General features: G+C 37.4%; 1 protein-coding gene across 19 annotated transcripts in view; it reads right to left on the reverse strand.

Moving 5' to 3' along the window:
- Nucleotides 1-24,460, reverse strand: part of ANKS1B (ankyrin repeat and sterile alpha motif domain containing 1B) — a 1,348,742-nt gene that overhangs the window by 94,845 nt on the left and 1,229,437 nt on the right. For 13 of the 19 annotated variants that reach the window (XM_074267164.1, XM_074267169.1, XM_074267161.1 and 10 more), the window contains one exon: nucleotides 6,476-6,550. The exons of 4 other annotated variants lie outside the window; for them this stretch is intronic. In XM_074267164.1, coding sequence (XP_074123265.1) covers nucleotides 6,476-6,550 — 75 coding nt within the window. The remainder of the gene's footprint in view (nucleotides 1-6,475; nucleotides 6,551-24,460) is intronic. 2 more of the 19 variants (XM_074267156.1, XM_074267158.1) reach the window with 1 other exon arrangement.

Below are 24,460 nucleotides of genomic sequence, written 5' to 3' on the forward strand. Positions count from 1 at the left end.
GAAGGCTTTCCCTTGTATCAGGGTACCCGTTTTTGTCTTCCCTCTCTAGTATCTCATGCCCCTTCTTTCATTTCTACTCTGGTTTCCTTTCTATCTGCCAAAATCTTGAAGATTTCCTTCCTGATGCTATTCCTTTAAGTATTAGGTTTTCATTTCTGATTCCTTCCTTTATTTCTCTAAAAGCAATCAGGGCTAAGTGACTTGCTCAGGGGCATACAGCTAATACTTGTTTTCCTGGCTCCAGGTCTGGCACTCTGTCCCCTTATCTGTCCATTCCTTTTTTTATTTCTCGATGTGAGGCTTTTGTTTGGAAAAGCATTAACGAATTAGAACATCAGATCACCGTGCCATTTCCCTCTCCTGAGGTGCTCATAGATCATTATCGCTTTGGGAAACCAAAGATGAGAAGTCTAATTTTTATTCCAAGTGGTTGGAAGTAATCATCCCTGAAACTGGATAGATCTGAAAGCACTGACCAAAAGCTTGCTGGACAGAAGACAGATGACCTTTGAATGGTGAGAGCTCTTAGAACGTGGCCCTAATGATTGGAAAACCCAGGATTTCCCGAAATGGCCAGTCACCGCCCCTCTCCCGAATCCTCCCCACAGCCCCCGCGTGACCCACAAATATAATACGTACTACAGAGATAATACAACACTGCCACGAAACAACATGAGTTTGCACGCCACTCTGTCGAACGATACAGGAGGGAGATCTGGGGAATCCAGTTACATGGCCAAAGAGCAGCCCCCAGACTCTGTCGATGCATTGTCCTCAAACCAAGCACCTGCTTTGGATCTCAGTTTCATTAGGAAAGCCAGGGAGAATTCTTTCCCTTGCACAAACCCAGTCTGACATAGCAGGGGCTGGGGTTGGGGTGTCGGCAGGAATCATAGGGGATTTGGGCAGGTTAGTATATTAAACATGCAGAAAAGATGCAAACCCCCGGCGTCAAGTTTTTAGTTAGCCCAGGCACTTTCAGGGGAGTCAAAGGGGATCCCCCACATAAAACAATTGCAGCCAAACATGGTTCCAAATGAAGACGGACATCATGAACACGAGGAGGAGCAATGTGGGGTCTAGCAAGCATCATTTTCTCATGGAAGCACCTAATCTGGTGGGTATTGGGAGAAAACAGTGGCCCACTGGCACTTTTGGGTAGGCTCACCAGTGGCTACTCTAGGAACAGCAACCCCCCCCCCCAATCCTAATTCTGGGTTTAAATCAGGGAGGACACCGCCTATGACCTTTATGATAAACATGAAGATCACAGGACCCTAATGATGAGAACGGGGAGGGACCTTAGGAACTGGTTCACCTAATCATTTCTTTGTACAGATGAGGTCGACATCTCAGAAGTGAAGAGACTTACTCAAAATTATAACGACAGTAAATGGCAGAACCGGGATTGGATCCCAGACCTACTGCCACAAAATTCAGCGCGTTTTCTAGGAAGAGAAAGGCCTGGTCTTTATCTGCGATGGTAAGTGGCAAGGAAGAAAAGGAGGAGAGTAAAGAGGGAAGGAGGAGAGAGAACACATTCTTTGTGTTCCTGAAACTGCTCCAGCCCAGAGGTTTAAACATTTCTCCACAGGGTCTGAATCTGCATTTCTGGAAATAGAAACTTAAGTTTTGTCAGACAGCGCTATTTTCAGAAGTCCGTATTCAACTGAGTAAAAAGGAAAAGAAAATGGGGTTGCTTAAGATAGAATTCATAGAAGAGAAATTTGTTTCCTTCCTAGAAATCCATCAATTTTTTTTCTTAATGACCCTACCTCTAAGAACATCCGGAAGCCTCTTTCTATTGTGTATTCTCTCTCTCTTATTAATTTGCTATACATGTGGTTCCAACCACTGGATCCAAGTGAAGCACTTCATGTACTTTACATTTAAGTCTGCGAGGACCATTGCTACCCTAGAGTTAGAATACAAGGAGAAAAGAGTGGTCTGTCCCAGAAGTGCAAGTTCACAGTTTCATCCGGGGTCCCGAAGTCTAAAGAAAGTGACTCTCAGGAGTGGATGAGGAGAAACCTAAACTTTGTGAATCCCTGACCAACAACAGGTGTGCAGAGCAGTACAGCGACACACCCCATGGAAACCATCAAAGAAAAAAAGTCCTTTCTTACACATTTTGTTAAGTTCTCCCTTTGGGGAAAAAAGCAAAACCAAAATTAAGTTCAGAAAATCTCATTTTTGTTCCAAAGGCGTTAGCACAATTTAAACTTATATTAGCATGTTTATAAGTTATAGAGATATAGCTAAAGGCAGCCTTATGTATTTAAACTTATTTAAAATAATCTAGTTAGCATCGGGTCTGTATTTACCACCCAACTCTTGCATAAAGGACTGAATACTTTATAGACTTCTACCACATTAGGAGGTCTCCGTTGCTAATTTTACATAATGGTAGACCGTGAGCTGCTTGAGAGTAGGTTACTTGTTTCTCCTTTGATTTTGAATATCTAGCACTTTAGACACAGTGGCTGCTTCTTAGTCCTAAACACTTGTTCATTAATGGTGATTAAAACAGTTTTCATCAGACACCATGGACTCAAAGGGCTAGTCAGACTATCTGCTTCGATCTGTCCTCACGGGACAGCAGAAATGTAGGAAAAGAGGGCGTGTGTTACAGAACTAGAGGTATCAAATTCCCACAGCCATAAACCACCTGCAAAACTCCCAAGTATGGCTACAATCACATTAAAATGCAACTTGGAAATAGTTAACAAGATAAATAAAAATGTGTATAGTCTGACTTTTCATTATTCAACATGGGATTTTTCTTGCCATTTCTTTCTCCAGAGAATTAAGGTAAGCAGAGGGCACCCAGAAGGAGAGTGTCGGTCCGAGTTTGGCCTGTTCTTTCTGACTCCAGGCCCAGTGATGTATCTACTGACACACCTAGCGGCCTTTCAATATAGCACAGACAATGTGAATCTGTGGTTTTCTAAGTCAATATGGCCCTGGATGCCATTTTAAAAATCCAGATCTATTTCTTTAGAGAGGGAGAAAGAAAAGAAGGAATAACCATTTATTAAATTCCTACAATGGGCCAGGCACTATGCTAAGTGCTTTATAAATAGTATCTCATTTCATCTAAGGGATTCCTAATAAAATAACTCCTTCTTTTTATGGTCAAGCAATCAGGGTTAGGTGGTCAGTAAGACCTCGGATTTGAGACCATTTTTCCTGTCTCTGAGGGATGGTTTTCTCTTACATTATATAGTTTGAAAATTTCTCTTTCTCCTTGTTTTTATACAGAGCACTGGAGCTATTTTTCCAAGGTCATTTACACATAACTGAAGGAAATCATCAGTCAAAAAAAGGAGACTTCGGCTTAACAAGGCCCTAAATGGAATGAAAAATGGCAGCATCCTAAAATGATAGCAAGATTTAACATAAGCCATACCGCTCAACAAGTATTCAGAGGGTTCTTCTTATTGTACCAACTGTCAGAGATAAAAGAGTGTGATAGCTGTGACTACCCTTGCATTATATAACCCAATCCTCAGCTTCTTTATACCTGCTGTGGGCAAGGTAAAAGCCCAGTAGGATTGGGCCGGGGCTGCCGGGACCACAGGGATGTGACTTTCAAGGAGGCGGAAATGCAGTCTGGCTCTTTGTGGGAAGGAGTCACAGCCATGGACGCACAGTCCAACCCCCTCATTTTATAGATGAGGAAACCAAGAACCAGCAAAGCAAAAGCCAGGATCTGAACTTCAAATAGAGTGATATTTTTCCTGCACAATTATGCCTCCATATCTATACCTATGAAAGGTAGTTTAAAAAACATTCGTTATTTTAAAAAGGGGATTAACTGGACCATTTTCATTACCCTGTGTTGCAGAATCTAAAATAAATTAAGGAATAATTTCTCTCCATCTCTCTCTGTATCAAAAAAGCCAAATTATCATTAAAATTTTTATGTTAAAAATCTTGTTCTAAATGCAAAGGGAAACTGAATTGGGGGAACATTTTATATACTTTAAGCTTTATATTCTCAGTTAAAAGTTACATAATGATGGCTGCAAGTAATTAAAAACCATAATTATATATTAAGTTTCCTTAATGAAAAAGGAAAGCGTGGAATCACTAAAGCCTTATCAACACCCTCCTTTCATCAGGATTTAATTGATTTTTGTTTCTGTAGGAGCTTTTCAATCTTTCTTCCCACCTACTCCTTGTCTCTCACTGGACCTTTACCTATTTATTACATGATCATTGTAGAATAGGCAACAAAACCTAATCCTATTAGAACATTTTTATGGGAGCTGCACTTTTAAGGATTTTGCTTTCAATATTTCTAATAAATCTGGGTTGTTGATCAAACTATATATGTACGTGAGATATACATGATGGTATTTATTTTTGGTATCCCTTAGGGCTTCAAAGAATGTCCTGTCTGGAGCTGCAGATTTACTTAGATGATTCTCATATATGCAGTGTAAATATAAAGAAAATATATCCTACAAATGCCCCAAAATGTAGACTCTCATGGACAAAAAGAATATCATTTGGCATTTTTTGGGCCAGAGAGTTAATACTGAAAGGGACTTAAGAGTTTATTGAGTCCAACTCTCATTTTTTAGATAAGGAAACTGAGGCAGAATCATTAAGTGACTTGCCCTGCATCACAGTTATTAAATGTCTGCATGTCAAGTCAGGCTCTGTGCTTCATGACACTCCTTAGTTGACACTTTCCTCGTCCACATTATTTTGTAATTATTTTGTTTATGTCATTCCCCCATCCCAAGCAAAAGGTAAGCTTTTGAGGGGCAGGAATTACTTTTTTTCTTTTCCTTTTTATAGCTTTATCTTTGTATCCTCAGATCCTTAAAAAATACTTGAGGAGTGGAATGTAGCAAATCCCCAATATGAGTCAGACTTGTAAGGCTAATAAAAGGAGAGGATGACTGGAACACTTAAAAGCTTCCCATAGTTCATTTAAAATTTGGAGGGACTCCTGAAGTAAATATACAGACACCATTCTCTGGGTTGTACAGCAAGACCAGGCAATGATCATAGCTGGGTACAAGGACATTACAGATCCCACAAGCCAGTACCTTTCCCATTGAAAACAAAACCAAAACATGCACTGAAAAAACCCAGTGTCTTTTCAATAGAGTACACTGAGAGAGGGCCTCCCTTGCTAATTAAATGCAGATCAAATGAGTGATTCTCAACCAGTACTCTGAGGTAGTCCGAGGGAATTTGCTCCCTCCAGATGGTAAATCTACTCATTCCATACTTCAAAGAAGTATTTCTTTGGGTTCAGACCCAATCATTTAGGTCATTTCACTGGGTTCAGATTCTCATTTATGGATGCTTTAGCAAATTTTATGAGCTGCCATAGCCAGAAAAAAATTCCATATTATAGTATTATAGATTTAGAATTGAAAAGAAATATGGAAGCCATTTGATTTGTCTAATTTTTTTTAACTGATGAGGAAACAGGCCCAGAAGGCAATTTGCCCAAAGTCAAAAAGGTCGGGGCAATATTTGAACCTGGGTCTTCTGACTCTCTCTAGAGCCAGTGGTATTGTGGAAATCAAAACTCCTAGTGATGATCCTTCTGAATTTGGCCAGGCTGATGTTTGGACAACAGTCCAACAACTTTTAACAGGGTTGGATTCAACGCCTTCTTGGCTCATAAGGATCTTTCCTTCCTCCCCGTTGCCAAATAAAATGCATTGACTAGAGCATTATTTGGAAGCCAAATTCTTCAAAATCCTCTGCAGAAAAATACTAGAAAGATTTTAAATATTTTAAAATTAAAAATGAAAAGAATGGACAATAATTTTTTTTCCAAATAAAAGGGAACTTTTCCATACTAAGAATAGGTGGTAGTTCTAATATTAAGTATTTTGGGCCAAAATGAGTAGAAATTTTAGTGACCTTCTGATGGTCAGACAGAGTTACTGTTAAAAAAGAAAGGTTGAGAATTACTGTTTAGCTAGGAACTGGCACCTCTTGCATATTTTTCTGCTCTTGAACAAACTGCATGAAATTCATACAGGTTGTCATGCAAATCATACTAAGATTAGGCTTGGCTATAAGCAAAGAGCATAGACCTCTGCACTAAGGCATATCAGACACAAAGTGGTGGGAGAAGAAGGAAATAGTACAAGATGGGAAGGAAGTGGATAATTAGATATATTAATGTAGTTTTTCCACCTTCCCTGCAAAAGCAAGTCAACGGAGACATCGGGAATAAAGATCAAGACTGACACGGGATGGGTTGTGACTGAAGACTTAAAAGCTGACTAAACTCTGACTCCGGACATGTTTTTTCCACACCGACGAATTACAAGGCATGATAAATGAAGGCACAGACAAAGAACCTCAGGTATCAGGGGACATTACAAACCATCTGGCACTTTCAGGACATAGCACCTGTTGGTAACTGCTCACAACACTTGGCAAGACATTACACGGTGCAAATCGAGAAAGAGAACATAACCGTTCATTGTCTTACATTATGAACCTGATGGATCGCTGAGAATGGAAATCCTGCATTCTGGTTGGTCCATATTTCACAGACAGACGACTGCTGATATAAACAGAAAACTATATCTTATCTTGAAAATATTTCAACATCGACAACTGCCCAAATGGACTCAAAGAGTATACAAGGAAAATCAACAGAATGGTAAAGAATAACATTAAAAACCCAACTTGTAAATGTTTTACATTTTTTTTTTTGTTTTAGTCATGTATTTCAAAGTAATTTTCTTTGCTAATGAAATTGGTTTTTGACTAGTTGATTACATTTCAAGCTTTGGAAAAAACCATGATCCTACCCAGGATAAGCTTTTGGAAAAGAAAACTTGTTTTTCACATTTTCCAAAAGAGATAGATTGTTTCTTTACTATGTTACAAAGATACAAAAAATCTAAACTATCATAGCAATGGAAAAATCAATGGAAACTTTCTTAATAAAAACAGGTAAAAACAAGAAGGCTTTTTGCAATTTTCTATTATTTGGCATAGTTATAGAAATACTGAGAGAGAAATTAAAGCCACAAACATCAGCAAAGGGGAAATGTAATCTTATTTGCAGGTAATTAGAAACCGTCAAAAAACCAGCAAACTCTAACAGATGATCAAAAGCTTCAGTAAATAGCAGGATGCAAAATAATTTTTTTAAAAAAATTCACGAGCATTTTTATGTAGAACTAACAAAAATCAGGAAAATTGTTGTATAAAGAATTCAATGCAAAGGGAAAGATTCATTCTTTCTGGATACCACTCTCTCTTCCTATTAAAGAAGTAGGAATTTCTCTCTCCAACCTGGCAACCGTAATTCCTTCATGCCCCCTTTCCCTTTCCCACGGCCTTCTATATTCCCATTTAAGATTGTTTTCCTTCCTCCTTGAAGCTTTCAGGAAACCTTCAGAAAGATCAAAACTTTTTATTGATTTGTCTTCAATGACTGATTACAAGAGAAAAAGGGAAGATTTTCCCCATGAGTTATTGTTCCATTTTGGAAATATGGAAATACATACATACATACATGTATATATATGTATACATATACATACATGATATGTATGAATGTATCTAGTATAACTTTCCCACTGGAGTAACTTGAGAAAAACAAAGTAGTCTATAAAGCTTCAAAATCCGCTCAATGATTCAGGTAGTATCTATGTCTATGTGTGAGGGAGATGTAATTAGGATTGGGAAGAATTCTCATTTTCTTCCTTATTGATCATAAGATCATGAATTTGAATCCAGAAACAATGATTTGTGAATTTATACCCTATCATTTTAAAGATAAGGAAACAGGCTCAGAAGTAAGGGGATTTACTCAGGATTACACAGTTGGTGACTATAAGAGGGGCAATTACAACCCAAGTTTTCCAGACTCTAAATCTAGTATGCTATTTAATATTATTTACTACCGAGGCTCCCCACCATAGTTGACTTTCAATTTCTATTTCAGCAAAGCAAGCTGATGACATCCCTTCATCACCTTACTATACATTAGTGCCATCACACATCAAATCAACCCAAATGACGCATTGCAGGGAGAGGGCTGAAAAAAAAATGATCTGGCCTTTTTCTTGCATCTTTACCAATTTTGTCCTTTCTTAAAAGGACCCCTTGAAATCCTAGAACATGGAGGAGAACAGGCTTCATAGTTGCCGAGCAACTAAAAATTCGCCAAGCATCATAATAATTCACAGCATTCCTCAGCAGACAGCAACAAGAGGCTTTATAAGAGGGAAGAAACGTAATCACAATATCCAGAAAGCTGGCAAAAATAGCAATGTCAAAACCTTCATCTAAGTGAAAACTACACAGAGTAAAGACACAATAAAAGCAAGGACCAGAGCCATCACATCTGTTTCCAGAATAGCTGCTAGCATTCAGTCAGTGGCCCATTTTTCCCTCATTTTTTTCAGTCTGCAATCTGGATGGCTTGCTGAGCAACAGGCTTATGTTTCTGAAATTGGCAGAATAGATCAGTGTGAAAGGACCAAAAGCCCTTCCAAATGAGCTTCTGAGTAGTAATGACCTTCCATTCTCAATTATTTCCCTCTAAACTTCATGGTCTTTCCTTAGCTGGGAAAGATTTTCCTCTTGTTTTTCCCCCATCCTCTAGTAAGTTGCTTACAAAGCCTCTGGCATCTGTTAATTCTAATATTCATCAGCTGCTTGAGATGAAATGACTATTTATCCAGGAATTCTCATTTTAAATGGAAAAAAAGCATTCTTTTGAAATATCTTTAATTCAATGCATCGTCTTTTCTTTGCAAAGTCTTAATCTAATTCTTTCATATAAATTGTACTTCCTTTATAGAGTCAAAGCACTCTGGAAGTAATAAGGGCTACAGAAAAAAATCTAATCCAACATCTTAATTTCATTAATGATGAAATCGAATTCTAGAATATTCAAGTCACCTGCCTGAAATCATGCTATTAATGAACCCACATAAAATGTAGCAGTGATATAAGCATGTGAGACTGTACAGAGATATCAATACTTTTCATCAGCATAAGGAACTCTTAACTTGTGAGTCTCCTTAAAAAATCTTTCTTGAATCTCCTCTCACTGCAAGTGCTTTCCTTTCTCCCAAGAATCTTATTTTTCTTTTGTACATATTTATATATTTTGTATGTATTATATATATTTTGTTTATATTTGTATATATTTTTGTTTATATTTACATATGTAATGAATCAGATTATCTATCCATCTGATACATCATTTCTCTATCTGATAGGCCATCTATCTATCTATCCTTCCTAGATATCTATGTTTATCTTTCTATCTATTGTCTTCTATTTATCTCTCCTTCCTTCCTTCCTATCTGTCTTTCTGTCTGTCTATCTATCTATCTGTATCTTCCCTTCTCTCTCCTCCTCCTCTTTCTTTTCCTTTCATTCTTTTCTCTCCCTTTCCCTTCCCAATAAAACAGAAGACTGTTTACTAACCTGGAGTGACCATTTCACCAGGTAAGTAAGCGAAATTAGTGTTTTACTGTGTTAGAAATACAATAACCACAACAACCACAACCACTACTCTCAAAAACAACCAAACATCCAACCACTGGCAGTCCTTCAGATACAGTTTTGACAACCTTTTGGAAATGGTATTCAGTGTTCCAGATCACTTAGCAGGGTTCCATTTTGTAATTCATGGCTCCAGGGCAGCAATTCAGAGCAGAAGCGATGATTTAGGCTCATTTCAAAAGCAGCAATGCTTCAATAATGTCAAATAACTAGTTGGATAATCTGCTGGAATGGAGCTTAGAATTTAAAAGCATTTTTAGAAGCTAGTTTATTATTATTTTTTAGTAAGATTTAAGTTTAGAGATCATATAATCTAGACTGTTACTTTTATGGATAAAAGAATTAAGCTCAGAGAAGTGAGGTTATTTAGTCACACAGTCAGTTAGGGACCGAGCTGGGATACAGAGCCTTGTCTAAGGATTTTAAAAGTCCATGTTTATGCTTTGCATGACTTCACTTGTATAATTGGTATCATATTGTTTGCCTTCTTAATGGGTGGGGGAAGGGCTAGAGAGAGGGAGAGAATTTGGAACTCAAAATAAAAAAACTACCAAATAAATAAAGAACTTTAAAAAGTCCATATTTAACTGCCAGGCTCTCAAGTTACCAAGAGTAAATTTGGATACTAATAAAAACAACACTTTGCATTTCTATAGTGTTTTCAGTTTGCAGATTGGTTTTCTCTAGTAAAAGTTTTCCCAATGGTAAATTTATTTTATTTTATTTTTATTTTTTTAGGTAGTTGGAAGCGTTACTATACTCATAGGCCACATACAGTGTCTTCCAGTTGGAGGGATGTGTAGCTTTGTGTGTGTGTGCAGGGAAAGGAAAAATAAGAGTTTTTAGTCAAAGGCATTATGGTTTAGGACTCTCAATTTAATATTGTTCCCTTATTTTCATATGTTCTGTTAGAAATAATGTCATTCCACCTCCCTTCTCTGGACTTCTGCATAAGCTTTACTCTATGACTTGAACATGCTTCCTTCCAAACTTTGTCTCTTGGAATCCCTGGCTTCCTTCAAGACATTTCAAGTAGCACCACCTTCTCCACAGGACTTCTTTCCTAGCTGCTGGTGCTGTCTACCTGTCCAGGTTGCCTCATACTAGGTGTGTGTGAGTATGTGGTATATGTGCATATACACATATATGCATATATTTAAAAATAAAATAGATGCAAGGTCTAGCTATCTATCAGATAGATTATCTATCAAATCTATCTATATCTATCAGATAGATCATCTATCTTTCTATCAGATAGAATATCTTATAGAGTATATATATATCTATTAGATTATCTATCAGATATATTATCTATACATCTATCAGATTATCTATCCATCTGATACATCATCTCTCTATCTGATAGGCCATCTATCCTTTCTATCTATGTTTATCTTTCTATCTATTGTCTTCTACTTATCTCTCCTTCCTTCCTTCCTTCCTTCCTTCCTTCCTTCCTTCCTTCCTTCCTTCCTTCCTTCCTTCCTTCCTTCCTTCCTTCCTTCCTTCCTTCCTTCCTTCCTTCCTTCCTTCCTTCCTTCCTTCCTTCCTTCCTTCCTTCCTCCCTCCCTCCCTCCCTCCCTTCCTTCCTTCCTTCCTTCCTTCTTTCCTTCCTTCCTTCCTCCCCCCTTCCCTCCCTCCCTCCTTCTCTCCCTTCCTTCCTTCCTGTCTGTCTGTCTGTCTATCTATCTATCTATGGATATGTGTGTGTATAAACATGTACATACATGGGTTGTTTCTTCCTTAGAACTAAGCTGTTTGCAGGCAGGCACAATTTCACCTTCATTTTTATTCTCTCAGCACAGGACCTGGAGGACCGAGGGGGCTGAATAACTGCTTGACCTCTGCTGTCCCTTCAGTCAGGCTGGCACCCACTGGCACACCATGAGGGAAGAGAGGGGATACAAGGAGAAACAAGGCACAGTCTCCCCCATCTGTCAATGTTTAGGGGATGGCTGATGACCACGTCCATTCCTGCTTCTTTTCCCACAGTCCACGGCCTCTTCTTCAAGGTGCCGTCAGTGAGGGCAAAGAGCTGGGATCAAGCTTTGTGGAACAGAGTCACAGTACCAGGCGCTTAAGTTCAGTAGGCACTCCAAAGACTTGGGAAGAGTTAAAAGCTGACATTTTAATGGCACTTGTACTTTACACTTGACCTTTTCTATGAAGCTTTGCACATCTTAAAGTAATATATAAATGTTAGCTATTATTAGGGAAAGGCACTGGACTTGTGATTTCATTGATACAGGGAACTCCCAGGAGAGGGCATTCTCTTTGCCAATGCTGACCTCTACCTGCTCTGAAACTTAAGCATTTCAGAGAACTGAAGGAGGGACTAACACAGTCCAGAAGCAGGATGGGAACTCAAATCTTGCAGACTTTCATTCCATCAATGAATAAAAACAAATCCTAAAGCATTTATGAGGCACAGACGATGGGCTGTGCACCATGCTAAGTATTGGAGTATGCTTTCTTCCCTCCTGACTTTTTTCCCCTTCTAGGAGGAAACCTTTCCTGATCCCTCTCAATTCTAGTGCCTTCCCTCTGTTGATTATTTCTAGCTTATCCAATATATACATAGCTATTTGTGTACAGTCATTTGCATGTTATTTCCTTTATTAGATTGTGAGCTCTTTGAGCAGGACTGATTTTTACCTTTTTTTGTGTGTGTAACCCCAGGGGTTAGTCCAATTCCTGGTATGTAGTAGACAATCAATGATTATTAACTGATAAGTAATAAAAGCAAGACAGTTCTTGCCTGTAAGAAGCTCACATTTTAATTGGGGGAGTATGTTGTGAAAGAAAATCCAGCTGTAGGACAGATAGCAGATTCCTCTAGCCAATATGCCATGTTGTCTCTAAGGCTATTATTAAGGAAAAATGAATGAATGGAACCTTTAAGTAGGATACCATTAAGGTAGATGTTCTCTGCCTTGATATTACCCAGAAAAAAGATATCTTTTCCTTTTCCTCCATCTTCCCTAATTTCAGGTCACTGGCCAAATCCAATATAGGGTTCAACAGTTCACATTAAAGACCAAGTTTCAGAATTCAAGTTAAAGGAAAAATGAAAAAAATTCTCTCTCTTGGATGACAGTGACTTAAAAAACCCCACAGATTGGGTAAAATTGCTCAAAGAAAAGGTCATCGTTATAAACATACAGCCTCATTCTCTTACTTTCAAACTCTACAGCTTCTTGAGCAGAGACTCAGACAAGGTAAAATCTGTCAAAGAGTAGAAAGTCACAGATGCTCAGTTCAGAAACAACATCATGAGGACCAAAGACCTCTCATTCATCTTGTTTTTCCAATGTGACAGGAGGGCTGGCTACATTCGTGAGGTCATAATGAATCTTGGAAATCAAAACTAGCAATCCTGACCCATTTTCCTGTGAATGAAGGTACTTGACTTGACTGAGAAACTGAGGACCACAATTCTCCCATCACTCTAGATCAGGACATGGCTTCTATGGCAGCACAGGAACTGATCATATAAAACAGGAGTCTTAGGAGATTTTAATTGTGCTCTATGTGCATTGCCTTTCTCTGAAGGAGTCTTAAAAGATGTGCAAGTGACCCATTGATTCCAACTTCATTTTACAAGGGAAGAAACTGAGGTTCAAAGAGACAACTTGGCCAAAGTCATGGTATTAATATTTGTCAGAGGCAGGATTTGAATGTCTATCACTCTATACTATATACCTCTAAAATAAATGCATGGATATAAAAAATAAAATATATTATAAAAAATAAAAACACAGCTCCAGAGCAAGTCTCAGAGGCCATCCTGTCTAATTTGATAATTTTACATTTGAAAAAACTGAGGCACAGATACATTAAGTGACTTGCCAAGTGTCATAGCATTAGAGATGGGATTTGAACTCACTTCTTCTGGCTCTGGAGTCAGTGCTCTTCTCACTGTAAGGCTCTATTAAAGGAGCACAACTTTAGCAGACAGGCAAGTTAGGTACAGCCTTGGTAAAAGAATCTTTGGATATTGTTATTGTTTTGCTCTTCTGAACATTTACAATATTTATTGGCTATACTTCAGCCTTTTTAAACTATGGTTCGTGATGCCATATGGGGTCTTATAATTGAATGTGGGGGTCACAAAATTATTATTTGTTATGAGTATATGTTTGATTTGAATACACACACACATACATACTCAGGGTCATGTAAACATTTCTCACAAGTAGAAAAAATTTAAGAAGCCCTGTTCTAATCCAACTCCCTAATTTTCCAAAGAAGGAAACTTGTAGAGGGAATTTTTGTTTGGGTTCCAATCACTTTAAATGTTCTACTCCATCTTTTTAGGTGTCCGGATGCTCCAAAATTTGTTTAGAGTCATTATTTAAAGGAATTTGGAGCCGTTTCGGGGTTCACTTCACTATCTTGGCTCCATCTCTTGTTCCAATTATTTTAGATGCCTTCCAATTTAGAGATGCTATGATGGTACCTTAGTATCAGCAAACTCCATTAGACCTGTGATTTTATTGACATGGGATTAGAGAAATGTGGACTGAGAGCTGGAAGGGAACTCAGAGGCCATTAGTGCAGCCTATTTATTTTACAGAGGAGGAGTCTGAGACAAAGAGAAGGCAAGTGATTACCCAAGATCAGACAGGTTACAAAGGGCAGACCTGGGATTTGAATCCAGATCCTCTGACTCCCAAATCTAGTACTCTTTTCACTGCAGCATGCTATCTCTATGGGATTCCCATCCACCCTTTCTGCAAAGGGGGCAATCACACCAGGAGACATAATCTTTTTATTTTATATGATCATTTTTGTTTGGGGTCAGAGAACATGAATGTATGCCCTGAAGACCTTCTCAAAAAAATCCCAAATGACAGAATCATTGAGCAGATTCAAAGAAACTATTTTTGATCTTGACTGTGATTTCAATCACGTGGGTGTGTATATGAACTTATATCAGTGGTAAAAGTTGAATTTGAACTAGGACATTTGCCTCCAAATCTAACACTCTTTCCTTTGCACCCATTGCCTCTGCTAATTATCTCTAACATATTCAAGCTAAAAAATAAAAGTATTTGAAATATAAAAGTGCTATCTGTAAATATGTGTGCATACACATATACGTATGTATATTTATATACAATATATAAGACAATAAGTATATACAGTATTATACATATATACATGACTACATTTTAGTTTAACAAACTCGCTCTCCAGGCTCTTTGCCTATATTGCCATGGTCCAGAGATAGTATCAGGGCTACCCTCTGTTATTGTCAGAAGAACCTCATCAGCTTATGGTCTCTGATGGGCTGTCAAGTCTGAGGCTGCTGATGGGAGAGTTTGCTGAGTTAGCTTCTTCCAAACTTTCTGTTTTGTTATATGTTATTAGGGTTTGCAAAAGCATCAGGGGTTTCATCTTCGGAGCTATACAAGGCAGGATTTTGAGGTCAATGGTTAAATTGAGCCTTTTTAAGTAATACTTATATGATGGAATTCTAAATGGAAAATCCCAGGGGCTTAAAAAATGGATGTGATGAAGTGTTCAGAAAATATTACTGCAAGGGAACTTTTTTCTATACATTATCTGCCCCAATTACAATGTGAGTCCTTGAGAGCTGGAGCCATCTTGCTTTTCTAGTTGTATACCATCACTTAACATAATATCTGCCATAATATATATTTTTAATAAGGGTGGCCTAATGGTTAGAGTGTTGGATTTGGAGTCAAAAAACCTAAAGTCAAATCATTTGCCTCATACGTAGCTATGTTACCTGGGTAAATCTCTTAACCTAGGTCTGCCTCAGTTTCCTCATGTGGAAAATGGGGATAATAATAGTACCCAGCTCCCAGGGTATTTATAAAAATCAAATGGGTAATACATATAAAGAATTTTGCAAAACTCAGAACTCTCTATTATTATTTTTATTATTATCAATGTTTTCCCATTATTTAATGTCATCTTTGAAAACACCCGTGGTGCCTGGGAAGTAGACATTTTCTGAAGTGAGGGAGACTCACTCAAGAAAAAAACAATTTACTCCCCACAGCATTCTAGGTATCTGTTGGAAAAGACCATATTTCTAGAACCTAGCAATTTAGTGTCCTATTCCATTAAAAAAAAAACAGAAAGAGCCTCCCAAACTAATGATCTCTTTTTGACACTTTAAAAAGTTGACGGACTGCAAAATCACTTTGGCAACATCTTTCCTCCCCTCCCCCAAACCACCATAATTTTAGACATCCATTAGAAACTATTTTGAGAACTCTAAGCTTGAATCTATTCTCTCTCCATCTCTGATGGTCTTTTCCTAAGGCCTTCTTCATAGTATTAATTCCTTGATATATTTCATTATTCCAGGAAATTATGATCTCATTAATGTGGGCATTCCCTCCCATTTATCTCCCTGCCTATCCCTCCTGTGAGGCTCTTATATATGTCCTTCCACAATTTTGTCATAGGGAGTCCTCCGATCGTATTCAGGGGCCTTCTCCACGCCCTCTAGATTTTATGTGGATATCCACAGAGTAGACAGACTTTTATAAGGATAGCCGCTGAAACAATGAAAAATACAAAATGGTGACTTAATTTATATTGGTGCAACTGAGATGATAATGAAAAAAGATTCTTATTTCTGTTTGTGTATTGATAGCAGTGAACTTTTCTACTGATAATATCACAGGGACTGTTTTGGGCAAAGTTTGGGAAGCAGTGGAAGGACACTGGTCTTGGAGGCAAAGGAACCTGAGTGTAAATCTTGCCCCTTACACTTATTACCTTAAGTGCAGATCTGACTGCATCACTTCCTTACTCAATAAATGCCAGTGGCTCCATAGCACTTCTAGATCAAATATGAATTCCTCTGTTTAGCTTTTTACCATTGGTCTCAATATAATATCTAGTCTTATAAATTACTCCCTTTGCCGTACTCTGTCCATTAAACCCAACTGTCTTGCTCTATCTTTTTCCCACAAGCCGTTCCATATTCCATCTTTAGGTCCATCGTCTGGAATGCCTTCTTCACCTCCTTCTCATTGAGTCCCTCTTTTCCTTCTAGATATGGGCCAAGTGACACCATCAGGATTCACTAACTTATATAAATCAGCTTAGGTCCCTATTATCTGCATAATGACTGAGAAAACCACGTGTTAACATTACTTCTGTTCTACTGCATTTTAATTTATTTTGTTAAATATTTTATAACTACATTTTAATCTTGTTCTGGCTATACTAGCTGCTTGTATCTGCCACCATATTCCAAATATTTTGGAAACTTTCAAATTTGAGAAATGCTAGTGATCACATAAAAGGCTTTTTTTTTTTTTTTTTTTTTTTTAGAATTACTTTTTTTCAGGGACAAAAATGTTAAAAAATATATTAATAGAAAAATGGTACTTTTTACATTATCTACAGAACCAGGGTTCTTACTGACCCCCAGACATTAATGATGGGGAAAAAAGGCACAACCCCTTAGGACAATGGAAAGAACACTGGTTTTGGATTTAGAATTTTTGTTGTTCAGTTATTTTTTCAATCATTTCTAATTCTCTGTGACCCCATTTGGGGTTTTCTTGGTAAATATATTAGAGTTGCAATTTTCTTTTCCAGCTCATTTTACAGATGAGGAAACTGAGGGGAAAAAGGGTTAAGTGTTTAGTTAGTAAATATCTGAGGGTAGATTTGAACTTTGGAAGATAATTCTTCCTGATACCAAGCCCTGTGCACTGCATTAAAATTCCATGTCTGATATTCACAAATCCCGTGTCTGATATTCACAAATCCCGTGTCTGATATTTATAAATCCTATGTCTGATATTTATAAATTCCGTGTCTGATATTTATAAATCCTGTGTCTGATATTTACAAATCTTGGGAAATCACTTCACTTTCCTTGGTCTCAGTTTCCCTTTCTATAAAATGAAAGAACTGGACTAGATGACCTTTGATGCTCTCTCCATCCCCAGATCTTGGATCCTATGGTCCTTCTAGAAAGAGTCTTGAATTGGAAGCTGTACCCTGCTTGAAAGATGTCACCATAGGCAAAGCAGGGACCTTCAGTAGTTTATAATTTTCATGTATAAAGCTTAAAACAGTACAGGAAAGCAAGAATCAGAGGAAAGATTGGATAAGCCCATTTGGCTTAATCTCTGATCCTCTGATAATGGGAATATACATAAAAGTCACAAAGGTACCATTAAATGACACCCATAGCAACTACTTTTGATCTGGAAATAGTCAAAGAATCAGAGAACCTTAGAACTAGCTAATCTTATTTTTGGCTTTTACAAATAAGGAAGTAATCTCAGAGAAGTGACTTATTCAAGGCCATATAGACAGTAAATGATAGAGCCTTGGTGATAGCTAATAATCAATTTAGTTAGTTGTCAGGAGATGAAAGTTCGTTTACTGTATAATTGAAACTAAAATAAATATCCCTTAGTTTCAAATAACGTACAAAAACAGTTACTAATTATGAAAGGGGATGTTTATCAAGCTCAGTAGAATTTTAACAAATCATCCAGTGGGATCGAAAAATTAGATTGGCAAATAGTGTAAAAAACAGCAAAGCATCCAGTCATCAGTCAATCCACTAATAAGCATTTATTAAGCACTGACTGTGAGCCAGGAACTGGGTTTATAAATACAATGAATGTAATAAGCCTACTATCAAGGAACCTGCGGATAGATTACTAGGCTTGGAGATAGAAGATTTGTTGCTGAATTATGTCAGTTGTGTTTGATTCTTTGTGACCTCTTCTGGGGTTTTCTTGGCAAAGATCCTGGAGCTATTTGCCATTTACTTCTTGAGCTCTCTTTACAGATAAGGAAACTGAGGCAAACAGGATTAAGTGATTTGTCAGATTATGTCAGGCAAGATTTGAACCCAGGAAGATGAATATTCCTGACTCCAGACCTGGCACTCTATTCATTATGGTAGATTCTAAATCCCATCTCTGAGACTTAATAATTGTATAGTTATTGACAAATCTCCAAAGATCTTTGAGACTCAGTTTCCTTTTTTTGCAAAGTGAGAACATATAATACTTGTTTGTAGTGTCTACCTCAATGGTTCTAAAGAGATGATGCATATGAGAAGCTTTACAAATTTTAACAAATGTCATTTGTCACTCCACCATTTTAAAATCTTATCTAAACTGAGACATCATTCAGGCAACTGATCCTATGAATTCTTATTTTCAGCCAAAACCATTCAGCCTGGGTTTGAATCCTTGTCACTTTTAGGACCTTGGACAAGACACTGCCCATCTCTAGGCCTCAGTTTTCCCTTCTGAAAAAAAGTGGGCTAGAAAAAAATGATCTTCAAGACTCCCTCCAGTATCTGTGCTCCTTTAATTTTATCAAATACAATCATAATCATAAACAATACAGTAGATCACTCTTTTTCTTGAACCAGAGGCACAAACATTACAATTATTATTTCTCCTTAAGTTTAAGGAGACTACATTGACTTTGTGAAAACACTAGCCAGATCAGATGTTCTTAATCATAGGATCACAGGGAATCTATGAAGTCAAATAGGAAAATATGAAATATTTCTTTTTTTTAATCTCTATTTATCATTTTTTTCAATTATTTAAAAACATGATTCTGAAAAAGAGTTCCTATATGGCAAAGGGCCCTGACAAGAAAAAGTTGTCTATTTAATTGTCCTTTCCTGAGTCCAAGCAAGAGGATCTCAATGCTGATTTATATAAGGAATAGCAAGGATCTAGTTGCTGGGGGTGACAGTGGTGGTATGGAGTTCTCAACATGAAAATTCCTTTTGATTGTATAGATCATCAACTTGCCTTTAATATGAAATTTTAAAGAATTGCTTGGGGATTAAAGGGACCTATACCCACAGTCACACAGACAAAAATATGTCTGGGGACAAGATTGAGGTTCAAATCTTCCTGATTCCAAGCCTTCCTTAACTTTTTTTCTCCACATTTATAGCATTCTGTTATTGTTATATATATAATATATATATATAATTGTATATACAGTACATATATAACTATACAATATTATTATTTTATAATTCATTTTGGGAGAACAGTGTCTACAATTTAATGTGATTTAAAAACTATCTTGCTTGGTGCTAAAATGACACACGCCTAGAAAAGTTACTGGTGGTCCATGTCACCAATTCAACCACAAAGAATATTAACTTCCACAGATGATGGCTGGCTTTGAAGTGCCCCATGGAGATCCAATACTTATGGGAATTAGTCTCAATTTAGGCTAAGATAAGAGACATGAAAGTTTTTTTTTAAATGGTAAATATTAATACAGTAGTACAATCGTGATGTTGTCTTAAGTAGGAATAAAATGTTCAGTTTTTGGAATAAAAAGTGGGATTAGAGAGAGAGTTTCTAAAAAACAGGTATAAATTCTAATAGCTTTGGGATGGAAAACACCATCTGCTTCCAGAGAGAGAACTATGGAGACTGAATACAGATTGAAGCATATATTTTCACCTTTTTGTTTGTTTTTTCTTTCTCATGATTTTCCCTTTTGTTCTATTTTTTTCTTTCACAACATGATTAATATGGAAATATGTTTAAAATGATTATACATGTATAACTTATAACAGATTGCTTGTTGCCTTGGGGAGAAGGAAGAGAAAGGAAGGAGGGAGAAAAAATTGGAACTCAAAGGCTTAGAAAAACGAATATTGAAAAACTATTTTTACATGTATTTGGAAAAATAAAATATTATTAAGTAAAAAAAATCTAAAAAAACCCCAAAACAAACAAACAAACCAGGTCTAATGAATCAAAATTGAAATTATAGGTCAGATATGTTTTCATTGGGGAATTGGAGTTTACTCAAGATATTTTCACATTTCATATCACATCACATTCAGTGATTTTTGAAAGAACATTTATTCCTCTTATTAAGATGAACAACAAAATTGGGAATACTAATAGCACCTATTGTGAGGATTTGATGAAACAATTTTTATAAAGTGCTTAGCACATAAAGTATTTTATCCACAGATACTTAATAAATGCTCGTTTCCTTTTTTTTTTTTTTTTCCCTCTGAGGCAGTTGGAGTTAAGTGACTTGCCCAGGATCACACAGCTAGAAAGTATTAAGTATCAGAGTCTGGATTTGAACCCAGGCCCCCCTGATTCAGGGTCAGCACTCTATCCACTGCACTATCTAGCTGCCTCTCGTTTCCTTTTTTTTTTTTTTTTTCCCTCTGAGGCAGTTGGAGTTAAGTGACTTGCCCAGGATCACACAGCTAGAAAGTATTAAGTATCAGAGTCTGGATTTGAACCCAGGCCCCCCTGATTCAGGGTCAGCACTCTATCCACTGCACTATCTAGCTGCCTCTCGTTTCCTTTTTTTATCCAGGATGTAGCACAGGGCAGTTGAAAGAGAACTGGTTTTGTATAAAGAAGGCCTGAGTTCAGATCTTATCTAGAATTTCAAAGCTTCCACTGCAGCATCTTTACCCCTCAGAACTCAAGGACCCAGTCCATGGCTGGAATTCAAAATCCACTCCAGCTGTGGCTCATGAGAAGACTAAGAATTAAACAAGATGCTTTTAGGACAAATCCCCCAATGATGGCTTTCTCCTGACTACATTTTTTTTTTTTTCCTTTTTGTGGATTAGGAGAAGCCCAAGGGTGGACTGATAAGTTTTCTGGAAGATAAGAACGAGAAGGGGCTAAGCTCACAAAAATTGAGGTCTAAGTCCCTTCAGGGAAACAAGAAGACTTTTTAAAGAGTTCCATTAGGCATAAAGTGAGTGGGCTTCCAATTTTCTCTGGAGAGGTAGGGAGGATCAGCATGACTCATTACTTAGAGGAATTTTAATTGCTAATGTAGGTTTTTATGAAGAACTGTGTGGACCTATCTCTTTGCTGAGCACAGCAAACCCATCTCCAGGGAGGAATACAGTCTGGAGCCAGGGAAGACAGGGTGTTAAAATAGAAAATGGATTTTTAAAATTATTATTATATTAAGAATCTAAAAAAAAAACAGAGAAATGGGAAAAGGTGTGAATCGAGTGACAAAATGTTAAACACAAAAATCTGATGATGCAGCTGCAAATAATTGAATATTCCATTTTCTGACAGACAAGCTTGCTGAGCTACAAAATAGCCATTCAAATTGATGCTTGGTTCAGGAAAGATAATAGGCTTTGGACAGGGCTTTATGGGGGAAGGGGAAAGGGAGGTGTTCATTTCTTTAAAAGTCAAAAAGAACAATGAAATCTCTTTCTAAAACAAAGAAAGGTGTCTGTCTTCTAATTCCTTTATTCCTGGTGATTATAGATTTAGTGTGAAAAGAGTCCTTAGAAATCATGTCATCGGTCCCTTCACTTTACTCTAGACAGAGCTACTGAGGCTCAGAATATTCTATAAGAACTGGAGATTATCTAATTCCACTCTCATTTTTTTCTGATATGTAAACTGAGGCTGAGGGAGCATAAGCTCCTTTCAATTAGCTGCTGTTCCATTTATTGTATTTATAATCCAGTGTCTAGCACCTAGGTGTTTGTTGATTGACTAATAAAGAGCAAATAAAATAATACTTATAAAGCAGAAGTGCTAAACATCTAACAGTTGTTTATTCCCTTCCCCTTCCCCAACAAATAACAACCAGTATTTATATAAAGCTTTACAATTTGCAAAGCACGTTACTCATTTGATCCTCGGAACATCCCTGTGAAGTGGATGCTAATTATACCCGTTTTACAGATGAGAAAGTTGAGGTTAAGAGAGAGTAAGTGACAGGCAGCAGGCACATAGGGGATGAGTAGCAGAACTGAGATTTAAATAAAGATCCTCTCGTCTCCCAATCTACTTCTCTTATCATACCTCCAACTGCCTCACCTTTCTATTAGTGAGCAGTATTCTGTATTTGATGGTGGTGACTAAAAAATAGGCATTCAATAAATATCAAAGAAATTGGGAAAAATATAGAATGAACTTCTGACTCTAAACTTAACCCAACAAGATTTTTTTTAAAAGTAGCACTGGAGACTAGAAATTTAGCTATGTTGTAAAGGAGAATAGCCAGAAGCCTTTCTACCTTGGTCATCTGTGAGATTTTAAGCAATGTTAAATTATGTCAAACAAACATTTGGACAGAGAGATATATAGTGTTTTTTTCCTATATGAACTGCATTGTCTGGAAGACATAATTACATTCTAAAAATGAAGTAGCCATATATGACAATTTTGGATGCTGACCCCTAACCAGATAAACACACATGAAGAGGAAGAGGTCCTAGAAGACCCAGTTTGAATTTATTTCTATGGATCCTATTCTTGTGGGAAATTTTTATACTAGAATCAATTCTAGGAGGAAAAATGCTCTTATTAGAGAAATTCAAACAGAGATGTCACCCACAAATGCTAAAGGAGGAAAACATATGATAAATGCCTGCCTGAATAAAGTACAAGTCAGTGCACTCAGATCTGGGACACAGCCTTTCAGTGCCCTAGGCAAGGTTTGAAAATTAGGTACCCTTCCTGCCACCCCTTTTTCGCTGTCACTCCCAGAAGGCTTTGAGCCTCAGTTTTAACTCCTGAAATTTTATCACAAATCCAAGGATAATCAGAATTTTTTTGGCCTTAAAATATGTCTACTTAAAAAAACAACAATATTTAAAATTATTCTTTGTTTTGCCCCATACAACTGAATTGCGCCCTAGGCAGTTACCACCCTTGTCTATCCCTAGTCCCAGCTCTGAAAACATCTTTGAGCAATTTCCATGTTATTACATTACAGTATGAATTAAATTAGGATTCAAGAAAAGGAAAAAAAAGTTTCAACTCAACTTCATCTCCTATCTACATTCATTTAAAAACAAAAGCAAGGAAGACAACAAGGCAATATTTGACCTTGCCCCTGGTAAAGAACAGAACAATTCATGGCTGAAAAGAGCTAAATAGAGACAGGGTCACCCAATCCTTCTCCCTGCAGGGTTTTTATGTCCAGAAATCATTGTTCTTGTACCATTTCCTGCAGTGTGCCCAGCACCGTACCTTCCCACCTTACAGTTTTGAGATAAAACATGACATATGGATGGAAGATTTTTAAAAAAGAGAATACCTAAGTAGTTAAGAGGCCCTTTCCCTCATTTTTTAAAAGGCTGAAACAAAATCTCTTTATGTTTAATTTCTACATGAACTTTCTCAACTCAGGTGTGGCTAGCAGGAAAAAGACAGCCTTTATTTAGGTTCATCAATCTGAACCCAGGACAAGGACAAAAAAGGTCTCTCTCTCAACTGGGGAAACTTGCAACAAATTCATTTTTCTTCGCGTCTCTGAGGGCTTCTCTGATCATCCATCTTTGGCGGCTTTAGGAGCACTTAATTACTAATCACTCTGTCACTAACTAACTAGCTATGCTGAATAATGACAACAGGCTCTACGAACAACAAATCTGCAAAGATCTCCAACCAGACCTGAAACACAGAAAGGACTGGAGATTGTAGAGATCTGTCATGAGCCACTCAATGACACCATTTCTAGCAGTGCTATTCTTTTCAAATGTGACTCAGTCACACACATTCCCTCCCTCCCTCCATTCCTCCCTCTCTCCCTCTTCCCCTCTCTATTTCTTTCTCTCCCTTTCTCCTTTCTTTCTCTCTTCTCTCCCTCTCTCCCTCTTCCCCTCTCTATTTCTCTCTCTCCCTTTCTCCTTTCTTTCTCTCTTCTCTCCCTCTCTCCCTCCATTCCTCCCTCTCTCCCTCTTCCCCTATTTCTCTCTCTCCCTTTCTCCTTTCTTTCTCTCTTCTCTCCCTCCTTCCCCACCTCCTTTCCTTCTCCCTCCTTTTTTCTTTCCCTCTCTTCCCCTCTTTCTTCCTCTCCACTCCAGTATCTTTGTCATGAAAACCCCAAATGGAGTAATGAAGGGGAAGAACAAGTCTTCATTGATGACACACAGTAGGCATTTAAGTGCTTCTTTGATTGGATTTAACTTATACTCCTA

This window comes from Sminthopsis crassicaudata, chromosome 5, assembly GCF_048593235.1.
Source record: "Sminthopsis crassicaudata isolate SCR6 chromosome 5, ASM4859323v1, whole genome shotgun sequence".
NCBI lineage: Eukaryota > Metazoa > Chordata > Mammalia > Dasyuromorphia > Dasyuridae > Sminthopsis > Sminthopsis crassicaudata.